At 39.9% G+C, this 13,553-nt stretch overlaps 1 protein-coding gene across 7 annotated transcripts in view; it reads left to right on the forward strand.

The window, feature by feature from the left end:
- Nucleotides 1-13,553, forward strand: part of LOC112310356 (uncharacterized) — a 42,606-nt gene that overhangs the window by 6,731 nt on the left and 22,322 nt on the right. For all 7 annotated transcript variants that reach the window (XR_011651415.1, XR_008427377.2, XR_011651414.1 and 4 more), the window contains 2 exons: nt 8,490-8,639; nt 12,765-12,867. Coding sequence is in view for 3 of the 7 variants with exons in the window: in XM_053928769.2 (XP_053784744.1) it covers nt 8,490-8,639; nt 12,765-12,867 (253 nt within the window). In the remaining 4 variants the exon portion in view is untranslated. The remainder of the gene's footprint in view (nt 1-8,489; nt 8,640-12,764; nt 12,868-13,553) is intronic.

The following is a 13,553-nucleotide window of genomic DNA, read 5'->3' on the forward strand; positions in this document are numbered from 1 at the left end:
ATGGCATGAAGTTCTAGAGGAAGAAAGATGGAAATGGACCAGGAATACCTACCTTGGAAACAAGGTGGGAGGCTTTATCCTCTCAGACAAGACTGAAGGTGCTAAGAATATATCAACATCATCTAGACAGAGTTCAGGTGAGAGAGTTAGGGTTTTCTCTCCCCTTTTTTGGGTTCATCTGCTCAGAGTAAGATGGTTAAGTATGATACAGGAGTCTTAGAGAAAATAAAGTTTAGAACAGGTTTAGAAAGGTGAGAAATGGGAAAGATTTCTAACTTGGGTAAAGGGATTGTAGATCCTATCAGGTTAGCCAAAAAGTTTGTTTAGTTTTTTCTGTACCATGGCTCTAGTAGTGTTTAGTTGTCTTTAACTTCATTTGAAACGTTTGTTAGGTGCCATTGTGACAGCTGTCATATCAGCATGCATTTAAAAAACTTATCAAAATTGGTGAATTTTTGTGCAGCTTAATATTGAAGATGGAATAAAATATGCAAGATTTTCAGTGTATTATGCTTTATTATTTCAAGAAAGACAAAAACGCAACTGAAATGCAAAAAATAAAGATTTGTGCAGTGTATGGAAAAGGTGTTGTGACAGATCAAATGTGTCAAAAGTGGTTTACGAAGTTTCATGGTACTATTGACATTTTGGGCAAATAATTCTTTGCTGTGGGGCTGTCTTGTGCATTGGAAGATGTTTTAGCAACACCCCTGGCCTCTACCCACTAGAAGCCAATAGCAGGAGATAGCTGACATATTCAAAATATTCAAGTCAATGAAGTTATTGTTGAAAATGAAAAATGTGTCTTTTATTTCATAGAAAAAACCAAATAGGCTTTTTGGCCAACCCAATACTTTTAGTTAACATTCTGGGTAACAGTGTCACTGTGTCCTTGGAGTTCTTGGTGACATTGGTCTTTATTAGAGAAACCAACTTGTATTCTATTTGAAGATGTCCACTTAATGTTAATCCTTGTTGACTAGGATAATAAAGGACAAACCTTTATTTTGCTATCATGTGCCAGACAGATGGGCTAATAATAATCATCTTTTAAGCATGCCCTACCATATATGTTCTCAGGTGATCAATATGACCACCCTCAAAGACAGGCAATGCATAAATTGCTTCTGCAATTCTAAAATTACAATTTTGCAAGTGAGGAAGGACCTAAGGTGTTATGGAACTGCCCAGACTACATACCTAGTATTTGGCAAAATCAGGAGTTAATTAGGTTTTACAATCTAGGTTTAACACTAAGTTCTGCACTTTATAACATGAACATTAACAACTATATTAAGAAAACAGGTTTTGTGGGTCAGAAATGCTGTTTCAGACTACAACACATGACATGTAGCACCTGAGTAGTAGCCACAACTAGGGTAAGGGTGAGTGCTGTTAAAGGCAGCAAAGAGAGCAAAGAATAATGACATTTCTAGCCTTCCCATTTATACGGCTTCACATATTATTTCATTTTCTCCTATAACAGTCTTATGAGGAAGTTATGATTATCCCCATTTTAAACAGTTTAGGAAATGGAATTGTTGAAAACTAAAAATATTTATCTATGGTCACATAGCTGGAAAGTAGTAAAGTTGTAGACTCGAAACTAGGTCACCTTATTACAAATTGTATATTCTTTTCACTAAAGATCATCCTTGGAATCATTTGCCAGATTCTTAGCCTTTCCTGTTTTTATTTGTGTCATTAGAGTTCCTAATTTCCCTTGGGATTTTTTCTTTGACACATTGGTTGTTCAAATGTGTTTAATTTCCACATATTTGTGAATGTTCTAGTTTTCCTTTTGCTGTTGATTTCTAGTTTCATCCATGTGGTCAGAAAAGATAGTTGGTATGACTTAACTTCTTAAATTTTTACTTTTTTCAACTTCTTAAAGTTCTTAAGGCTTCTTTAATAACCTATCCTGGAGAATGTTCCGTATGCTTTTGAGAAGGTGTATTTTGCTATTGTTCAGTGGAGTATTCTGTATATTTGTTAGGTCCAGTTGGTTTATAGTGTTGTTCAAGTCCTCTGTTTCCTTCTTCACTTCTATCTAGTCATTTCATCCATTATTGAAAGTTGGGTATTGAAATCTCCTGCCATTATTTTGTTACTATCTATTTCTTCCACTAATTCTATCAATGTTTGCTTCATATATTTAGGTGCTTTGATGTTATGTGTGTATGTATATTTATAATTGTTGTATCTTCCTGGTGATTTGCCCTTTTTTTTCAGCAGATACCTATGGGCCAGGAGAGAGTGGGATGGTATATTCAAAGTGCTGAAAGAAAAAAATACCAACCAAGAATACTTTACCCAGAAAAGTTATCCTCCAAAAATGAAGGAGAGTTAGAGTCTTTACCAAACAAACAAAAGCTGAGGGAATTTATCACTACAACATCCACCTTATAGGAAATGCAGGAGGGAGTTCTTCAAGCTTAAATTAAAAGATGCTAATTGTTAATATGATAACATATCCAAATATATGACACACTGGTAAAGGTAAGTATATAGTCAAATTTAGAATACTCTAATTCTGTAATATGGTGATGTGTTAACCACTTAACTCTAGTGAAGAAGTCAAAAGTATTAGCTACAATAATTTGTTCGTGAATATACAATATAAAAAGAAATAAATTGTTACATCAAAATCATAAAAGGGAAGGGTGAGTAAAAGGATAGTTTTGTCTGAGATCGAAGTGAAGTTATTAGTGTAAAATAGGCTGTTATATCTGTAAGGTGTTATGTAAGCTTCATGACAACCACAAAACAAAAACCTACAGTAGATTCACAACAGTTAAAGAGAAGGGAATCAAGGCATACCACTATAGAAAATCATCATTTCACAAAGAAAGGCAGCAAGAGAGGAAGAAAGGAAGAAGAGAACTACAAAACAGGCAGAAAACAATAATAAGGTATTAAGAAGTCTTTACCTATCAGTAATTACTCTAAATGGGTTAAATTCTCCAATCAAAAGCATAAAGTAGATGGGTGGGATTTTTAAAAAGATCCAACTATATGCTTCTTATATAGGAGACTCATGTCTGCTTTGAGGATGCACATAGGCTCAGGGTGAAGGGATGGGAAAAAACATTCCATGAAAGTGGAAATTAAAAGAGAGCAGGAGTAGCTATACTATATTACACAAAATAGACTTTAAAACAAAAACAGTAAGAAGAGACAATGAAGATTATTATCTAATGATAAAGGGGTCAATTTATCAAGAAGATATAATAATAAATATATATGTATCCAACTTTGGAACACCTAAATATATTAAGCAAATATTAACAGATCTGAAGGGAGAAATAGTCAATAATATAATAGTAGGGGGCTTTAATACCTCACTTTCAACCATGAATCCAGACAGAAAAACAACAAGGAAACATTGGACTTGAACTTTAAATCAAATGGACCTAACAGACATATACAGAACATTCCATCCAACAGCAGTAGAATACACATGGAACATTCCCCAGGACAGATCATATGATAAGACACAAAACAAGTCTTAGCAAATATAAGAAGATTGAAATCATACCAACTACTGTTCTGAATCCACAATGGTATGAAACTAGAAATCAGTAACAGAAGGATAGCTGGAAAATTCACATATGTAGAAATTAAACAACATACCACTGAGCAACGAATAAATCGAAGGAAAAATAAAAGGGGAAATTGAAAATTTCTTTAAACAAATGAAAATGGAAACACAACATACTAAACATATGGGATGCAGTAAAACAGTGTAGGAGGGGCATTTATAGTAATAAACACCTACATTAAGGAAAAAGAATTCAAATAAATAATCTAACTTTTCCCCCCAACTAGAAAAAGAACCAGTTAAGTCCAAAGTTAGCAGAAGGAAGAAAGTAATGATCAGAGCAGAAATAAAATAAAGACCAGAAAAACAACAGAAAAGATCAATGAAACTAAGCTGGTTTTTGAAAACATAAACAAAATTAACGAACCTTTAGCTAGGCTAACTAAGAAAGAAAATAAAGAAGACTCACATAAATAAAATTAGAAATGAAAAAGGAGACATTACAACTGATACCACAGAAATCCAAAGATCACAAGAGACTACTATGAACAGTTATACATTAAAAATTGGATAACCTATAAGAAATGGATAAATTCCTAGAAACATACAACCTACCAAGACTTAATCATGAATAAAAAATCTAAGGAGACCAATAATGAGTAAGGAGATTGAATTTGAAGTCAAAAACCTCCTAACAAGGAAAAGCCCAGGACCTGGTGGTTTCACTGGTGAATCCTACCAAATATTTGAAGAATTAACACCAATCATTCTTATCTCTTCCAAAAAATTGAAGAGAAGGGTACACTTCCAAATTCATTTTATAAAGCTAGCACTACCCTGATACCAAAGCCAGATAGAATATTACAAGAAAAGAAAACTACAGGTCAATATTCCTGATGAATATAGATGCAAAAATTTTTCATCTAAATGAAAAATTACTAATAAAATTAGTAATGAAAAGTTACTAATAAAATACTAACAAACCAAATTCAACAGCATGGTAAAAGGATCACACGCCATGATCAAGTGTGATTTATCCATGGAGTGCAAAGGTATTTCAACATACATAAATCAATAAATGTGACACACTACATTAATAGAATAAAAGATTTTTTAAAATCATATGATCACCTCAATAGATATAGAAAAAAAATTTGACAAACTACAACATTTTAATGATAAAATTTCTCAACAAATTGGTATAGGAGGAACATAACTTAATAAAGGCCATATATGACAAACCCACAGCTAATATCATATTTACTGGTGAAAGATTGAAACTTTTTCCTCTAATATCAGAAACAAGACAAGGGTGCCCACAGTCACCACTGCTATTCAACATAGACTGGAAATCCCAGCCACAGCAATCAGGTAAGAAAAAGAAATAAAGGGCATCCAAATAAGAAGAGTAGTAAAAATGTTTTTGCAGATGATATGATCTCATATACAGAAAATCCTAAAGACTCAACCTGAAAACTATTAGAACTAATTAATGAATTCAGGAAGTCACAGGATACAAAACAAATTACAGAAGTCAGTTGCATTTCTATACACTAACAATGAAATATCTGAAAAAGAAATAAAACAATTCCATTCACACAGAATGAAAAACAATAAAATACTTAGGAATAAATTTAACTAAGGAGGTGAAAGATCTGTACACTGAAAACTATAAGACTTGATAAAAAGAAACTGAAGAAGACACAATAAATGTAGAAGCTATCCCATGTTATGAATTGGAAGAGTGATGTTCTTAAAATGTCCATACTACCCCCAAAGCCATCTATAGATTCATTGCACTTTTTTTTTGGTTTCAACATTTTATTGAAATGTGTAATAAATTGAAAATTAAGAAACAGGTTGTTACCATTTAATTATTAATTAGTAGTAAAAGAACAAAGGAGCGAATAAAACAACCAAAAACTGAGATACAGGTTACTAAAAAACTGAGCGATTAGGCCAAAAGACTGCTGATTTTTTTCTGTGTGATATTGTAGACTCAACAACAATTTCCATCAAAATTCCAATGATACTTTTCACAGAAATAAAAGAAACAATCCTAAAGTTTATATAGAACCACAAAAGACCTTGAATAGCTAAACCAATCTCGAGAAGAACAAACCTAAAGAAGCACAGTTCCTGGTTTCAAACTATACTACTAAGCTATTATATAGTAATCAAAACTTATGATACTTTTTATGCCAGTACCATAAAACATAGACACACAGAGCAATGGAATGGAATCAGTAGCCCAGAAATGAACCCTCACTTATATGGTCAACTAATATTTAACAAAGGAGGCAAGATTATTCAATGGAGAAAGGATAGTCTCTAATAAATGGTGTCTCTAACCACATGCAGAAGAATGAAATTGGATCCCTATTTTGCCCCACTCACAACAATCAATTTGAAATGGATTAAAGACTTAAACATAAGATCTGAAACAATAAAAGTCCTAGAAGAAAAAAACAGTGGAAAAGGTCTTTGACATTGATCTTGACACTGATTTTCAAAGGGTACAAACTTTCAGATCTGGGGATCTAATGTACAGCATGGTGACTATAGTTTACAATACTGTATTATAAACTTAAGTGTTGCTACAAAAATAAATGTTCTCACCAAAAAAAAAAAAAAAAGTAATTATGTGAAGTGATGGAAATGTTAGCTACCTCTATGGTGGTAATCATTTCACAATATAGGAAGTGTATCAAATCAGCAGGTACACATTAAACTTATACAATGTTATATTTCAATTATATCTCAATGAATCTGGGAAGTAAATTCTTAAGAAAAAAAATTTTAACATTGATGGACTAAAAAACAACAAAAAAGCAAGATAAACAGAAAGAAGATAAAAGAACAGAAATTAATGTATAGAAAACAAACAAACCAGAGAGAAAATTACTAAAGCCAAAAGTTGGTTCTTTGTAAAAAGAGCAACAGATTTGTTAAACCATAGCTTGATGGACTGAGGAAGGAAAAAAGGAAGCACAAATATCAGAGATAGCCCTGGCTGGTGTGGCTCAGTAGATTGAACACTGACCTGTGAACTGAAAGGTCACTGGTTGGATTCCCAGCCAGGGCACATTCCTAGATTGCAGACCAAGTACCCTGGCTGGGGGCATGTGGGTGGCAGCCGATTGATGTTATCTCTCGCTAGTTGCTGTTACTCTCCTCTTTCTCCCTCCCTTCCCCTCTCTCTAAAGTAAAAAAGTAAACTCTTTAAAAAATAAAAATAAAAAGGAGTTTGTTGCAAACTCCTTACAGAGGACCCTCTTGATTGAGCTCCACTGACCTCCAGGCCTACTCTTCTACCTCTCCCCTAGCCACCTTCCAGCTCTACCTGCATCCACAGCAGCTCCTGGAACTTACTGTGCTCTGCCTTCTGGACTTTGAACTTCCTTTTCTCTCTTTCTGCCACTCTTTTCCCCTTCTCCTTGTGGGGCTTGTTTCTATTTGTCTTTTGGTGTTGGTGCTTCCTGAAGCCCTCCTCCCTGATCTTTTGGCACCATAATTCTCATTGTTTTCCTTTTCCTTCCTGGCCCTCTTTTCCAGCTCCATTTCTTCTTGGCCTCTTTAGCTTAGCCTTAGGCCTCCTATTTGCTCTTGTGGGGCAAGCTCCTTCCCGTCCACTGCTTCAGTTCCATCACTCTGCCTTGACTCCCACACATCAACCTCTAGCCTGACTTCTGAGCACAACATTCACAGAGCCTTCTTCAAAGCAAAACCCCAGTCTTCTCCAGTACATAGAAGCCCTCAGTAGATGACAACTTTGTCCTTTCCACTGGGCAGGACAGATCTGGCTTCTCTCTCTGCAACCCAAACACTCTTTATTGTACCACTCTTCCCTTCTGACCGTGAGTACAATGACCTTGTACCTGATCTCCCTGCAAAGTGCCCTGTACCTCTTTCAGAATTCCCTTCTCAAAGACAACTCTGATGTTACTCCTTACTGAAAATCCTTCAAAGGCTTCCCGTTGCTCAAGGGATGAAGACCACACTCTTTAAGCTCAGGCTCAGCTTGTCTGACTGGGGCTCACATCCATCCTTGCCCTCTGTGCTCCAGTCTCCCAGGCCTGTCGGTGCCTCCCTCCAGGGCCCCTCCCCTTGCTTGCGTCACCCGGAGGGTGCCCTCCTCACAGTCCTGTAGTTGGTGCCTAGCTACCACATCTATTTCTTTCCACAGAAATTTCACTCATCAAGGAAAGCTTTCCTAATGTCCAAACTAGACCAAATCCTGATGTGGGCACCCAGTGCCCCGTTTCTTTCCTTCACAGCCCTTCGCACAGTTTGCCATGAAGGTTTGAATAATTCATTGATTCACTAGACTGAAAACCCCCAAGGCTAGGGACTGGGCCTGTTTCCTTTTGTATCCTACAGGCCCAACAAGAATAGGCACTCCATAAATAGAAATGTGAAATTCGAGGGGGAGGAAACAGAGCAGAGAGTACATGGGATAAAGAAGAACCTACCGTGGCTGGGATGCAGACTCCAGGAACATAGAGCTGGAAAGGCCAACTGATGTCAGACTGGGAAGGCTGTAGATGCCAGACTAAGGAATTCAGGTTTGATTATGTGAATTGAGGGAAGTCAGCCAAGCTTTCAAGGCAGGACAGCAGCGAGATGATCAGCTCATTGGAGAATAAATGGGATGATGTTGATGTAGTACGTTCAAAAAAGCTTTCAACCATCAGTTTGGGTTGATACTGGCTATATCTCTGAGAACAAGGAAATTAGGGTGAATTATAATTCCTGGGTACTATACTTATCCAGTCTTTGATATTACTACTGTAAGTTAATAACACTGGAAGACTTTCCACTTAGCAGGCGTAGTGTTTCATCCATTGCACATTAGAATGCAAAGGGCTATGACTATAGGCAGTGGAGCATTCCTGCTTTTTAGCAAGGAATCCAAACATTTTGGGGTAGGGGGTCATTTTTTTAACAGGTGTTTGCTGAAGTGAGCAAGGATTTGGAGCTGTTTGGAGCTTCCGTGGCAGATGAGAACAACTTGGGGTACACCCTGAAGGCTGCTGCAGCAGGAAGCCCATACAGCACCCAGACCATCTGTACACCTGCAGAGCTGAGGGGATCTTGGGTAAGGGGTTCCTAACCATGTAGTATTAGACTTGTGAGATAACATACTCCAACTGGAGGTGAGGCCTTGGTGGAAGTTTCAGCTTCAGAACCAGGCTGTTTACTCAGTTGCTTTCCCCTCTACCTCCTAAGGGACCCCAGGCTATTATTTTGGCAGAACTACATCCCAGGCTGAGCAACTGAGACGTGCCTCCACTCTAAGCCAGTGGTTTTCAACCTTTTTCATGTCATGGCACACTTAAACTAATTACTAAAATTCTGCAGCACACCAAAAAATATATTTTTTATTGATCTGACAACAAAAAATAGGTATAATTTTGATTGATTCACATCAGATAGCAATTGTGTTGGCTGTTGTCATTTTTAAAATTTTACAATCTAAGGGAAAAGAGGTCAGTGCCCCTGACTAAATCGTCAGGTACTGCATGTCTTATTTATTTTTTTAAAGATTTATTTTTATTTTTAGACAGAGGGGAAGGGAGGGAGAAACAGGGAGAGAAACATCAATGTGTGGTTGCCTCTCATATGCCTCTCCCTAATGTGGACCTGGCCTACAACCCATGCATCTGCCCTCACTGGGGATCGAACCAGTGACCCTTTGGTTCGCAGGCCAGCGCTCAATCCATTGAGCCACACCAGCCAGGGCTGGTACTGCATGTTTTAAAAATTGCAGCACACCAGTTGAAAATTGCTGCTCTAAGCTATAAAGAAACAATTAATCACAGTTAATAGCCCATAATTTGTTACATCTGTATTCTATTCACAAGGTTCCCTCCTAAGTTTTTACCCAGGAAGAAACATAAAACTGCACACAAAACTGTGTACTTCATAGAGACAAATGAAGAGCACTCTTATTTTGCTTTATCTCCCTTTAATCTAAAGCAGTAGGTCTTCCTAGTTAGAAATGAGATAAATTCCCAGATGGGATAGGCTGCCACTGTCTCACATCCTTACATTGCAGACATATGTATGGGACTGGCTACATAATTTTCAGGACCCAGTACAAAATGAAAATATGGGGCTCTTGTTAAACGGTACAAGTTTTAAGACTGCAACAGAAAAGCAGTAAACCAAAGACAGGGCCCTTCTGAGGGTGGGGTCCTGTGCTCCCCAGGGGGTGCAATGGCAGAGGCTGCTCACACACAGAATGAGTACTAGGAGGAGGGGGACTCTAGCCCAAGGAGCTCAGGCACATAAGTAGATCCTCTGCTGGCAGAGCCTCTGCAGAGAAGGGGGGTCAGGAAAGACCCAGAGGAAGCACAGTGTGGCCAGAGCTCCACTTCTGAGGGAGTGGATGGTGTGGCCAAGGAGAGCATTCTCTTGGTGGTCTTCTCAGTCCTGATTTGCTTGGGTTGGGATTGAGGAGGTGGGAAGAGGGGGAAGTTTCTAGGCATGGAATTGTCCCTGTGTTGTTTTCATTTAATCAACCTTAAAAAAAAAAAAAAAAGAAGTAGAATGTGTCAAAGTAGTTGAATGATTTTTTTCCTCTCTAAACCTGCTCCTCCCTTTTCTCCATCTTGGTAAATGATCCAGCTGGGTGGATCAAGGCAGAAACCAGGGTTCCTCTTTGACTGACTCCTCCTCCTTCTTTAACTCAACACAGCTCACTAAATCCCATCAATTCTACTTTCAGTGTCCCTCTTGAGCCTGAACCTCTTTCCAGTGACATTACCACCATCATTTCTGGCCATTGCTGTGATAACAGCCTCCTCCCTGACTGGCTTTGGAGTCATGCAAACTAGAGTTTAGGTCCTCGTTCTGCTACATGTTAGCTGGGTAACCTTGAATAGTTCTCTTCACTTTTCTGAGCCTCAGTTTCCTCATCTGTAAAGTAATACCTATCTTAAAGGGTTATTGTCAGGACTAAATGAAGTGATGCATTTGTCTTAGCACACAGTACGCACAGAACGCAGTGAATTAGCATCTTCCCTCTCTTCCTCTCTTCCTCCTTTGGACCTCAGTTTACACATTACTTCCTTAGGGCTCCCTCTCCTGACTTGCCACAGACTTGGTGCTGGTTTCCACAGACCACCAGACTGCTCTGCAACATCCATCTCTCTTAACAGTCTTCTCCAAAAGGACAAGGATCCTGGCTGCTTCTCCCTAATGAGGTGCCTGACATGGAGTAGGAACTCATGTTTTGCTATTTGAATGGTATCCTCATATATAATCAAAGGTTCCCAGGCATGGGGTCCCTGTAATGTCCCCCCAACTATAAGTGGGCAAATGACCACATTAACCTAAACAAACAATGGGGACCAGAAGTATCCCACCAGATGGAAGTTACACCCCGGGCACTGGCAGTTATTCATCACATCAGATCCCTTCCATAAGAAACAGACCTAGGTCAGGTAAGGCCCACCCAAGGCAAGCCTTGACAGCAGCCAAGAAACCAGGTGCCCCATGTCAGCACGGCCAAACTTCCTAGAGAATGCAGTGGGGCTGGGGCTGGGGCAGGGATGTGACAGCACTAGGGGCAGGTGGACACTCCACGAGAAGGAATAAAGGTAAACTCCCTGGCTCATTGACCCAGGCCACCTGAACACTTGGGCCAGCTCCATTCCTACCTGATGTTCCCCACTAGGCCAACTGCATGAGAGATGTGCATGCTAAAGGGCCAGCACCCTGAGATGCCCAAAGGGAGTGGGGAAGGCTGGTTTCTTTCTTAACTTTGTGAAATAATATACATGTAGAAAAGTACATAAACCATCTGTATTAGTTGATAAATTATAAGATAAGCATCCACGAAACCCACCACTCCAACCAAGACCCAGAACATCAGCGCTCCAAAGCCCACGCATCCTACCCATCTAGGGGAATGCTTGCTCCATTCCCCTAGAGAGGACCAGGGCCCTGGCTTTTATAGTTACATCTTTGCATCTCAAAATAATAGTTTTGTCTCCTTTTGAACTTTTAAAAAATGCAATCATACTACACATAATTTTTTCTATTCAGTATTTCATGAGATTCATCCATGTGTTGTACGTGTAACCAGTTTATTAATCCGTTGTTATGTTATAGTCTGTGGATGTTTCACAAATTATTTATCCCTTGTCCTGTTGATGGACGTTTTTGCTGTTTCTGGCTTGTATATTTTCCCTGCGTTAGTGTAAGGCTGTCCTGGATGACTTTCAGAGTCAATGGGAGTTTGGGGGGAAGGGAAGGGAGGGGAAGCACAAGCAGCTAGGGGCATGGGGAACTGGTAGGTGGGACTCTGGTGAGGCAGGGTTACTAACATGCAGAGCAGGACTAGAGTACCATAGAGCTTAGCGCACAGGAGGGCTCCTTTGAAGTTTGTACCTACTCTGAGACTTAGAGGGGTGCACTTCCCCTCTGAGGGCAAGTGTTCTGCCTGGCCAAGGCCATGGTCAGGTTTGGCAGGCCTGCTGTCTGACACCTCTTCTCTGCTCCCCATGGGGTGCAGGGCCATCTCTCCATGCACAGAGAGGCAGCTAGGCAAAGCAGCTTATAGTGACAGAGGAACAACCACAAACTGGCCAAGGAGTCACTTCTGGTGCCTATTCTTTTCCAGGATGCACATAAATCAAAAAAGACTTGTGTTTAGAAAATAGGGAGCACCCTAGCTGTTGTGGCTCAGTGGACTGATTGAGTGCCAGCCTGTGAACCAAAAGGTCGCCAGTTTGATTCCCAGTCAGTTCACATGCCTCTGTTGTGGGCCATGAGCCTAGTAGGGGGCAAGTGAGAGGCAACTGATAGATGTATCTCTCACACATTGCTGTTTTTCTCCCTCTTTCTTCCTCCCTTCCCCTCTCTAAAAGTAAATAAATAAAATCTTAAAAAAAAAAAAACCCAGAACATTCAGGGGTCACCCACTGCACATGCACACTAGCCAAAATGAAGGTAAGGCAGTCAAAGCCCTACTACTTGCCCAGCCCTCACCTGCACTGGAAGGGAGGCTGTCCCTTGGAGCCCTTCTCCTGGAGATTCCCAGCAGCCCACAGCAGAACTCCCCACCTACAGCAGAGCTCCCCACCTAGCCAGAAAACTTGTCCCTTACAACACTCCAGCCATAATGACTGCATTTGTCACATTGGCTGGAAATGGCCGGGAGTCTCTACTGCTGTCTGAAAGACCTGACATAATTCCCTTCTCTCTGGTTTGGCAGCTACAGGTAAGAGGAAGCGTGCCACTGCCTTGGAGCAGGGCAGGCTGCATGGAAAACAAGCTGGATTTCTGCCCCTTCACCTTGGGACTGCACTGGAAATCAGGTAGGTTGTGGGAAGTCAGGGTAGACAGTCAAGCGCGAGCTTTGGCAGGATGCCACCCCTCACACTGCAGAGCAACTAGACTTTGTGAAGCACGATTTCCTCATTGGAACTTCAATGGGTTGATTGGACAAACATCCCCACAGATGAGAAAATAAAGCAGAGTGGTCACGGCCATACCCTAAGTAAGTGACCAAGGTGTTAGACCTAAGTACCACACTAGTCCCTGGGTCAGGGCACACATAGGCACTCACCAAGGCAGACACCAGTCTCTAGCTTCTTCAGGCTGAGAGTTGCTTCAACACGATACATTCAGTGTCTACTGCCAATTGATCTGAAATGCAGATCTGTCCCTGTGCTAGATGTGGAAACCTTGTAATTGAGTGAGGGAGCTTCTCCTAAGAAACTTGGTAAATTTTAGTGGGTAGCTAATTCCCACTTGCAATGTGGACTGCTTTGTTCATAATTTAATACAGTTCTGGATTTGGGAAATAAATAATCCTGTGTAAATCTAATGTAATAGCACCAGTACTTTAAAATGAAGGGCTCCTTTGGAATTGCTCCAGAACCCTACTCTACCCTGATTTAGGCCTTTTATTCTACACGTGGCCTCCTAATGCTCTTCCCACTTCATCTTCTCCTGCCTCCCAGCACCCACTCCCACCTGGCTCTGACTCCGGAGGAGACTG

The sequence above is a fragment of the Desmodus rotundus genome, chromosome 7 (assembly GCF_022682495.2).
Source record: "Desmodus rotundus isolate HL8 chromosome 7, HLdesRot8A.1, whole genome shotgun sequence".
Classification (NCBI taxonomy): Eukaryota; Metazoa; Chordata; class Mammalia; order Chiroptera; family Phyllostomidae; genus Desmodus; species Desmodus rotundus.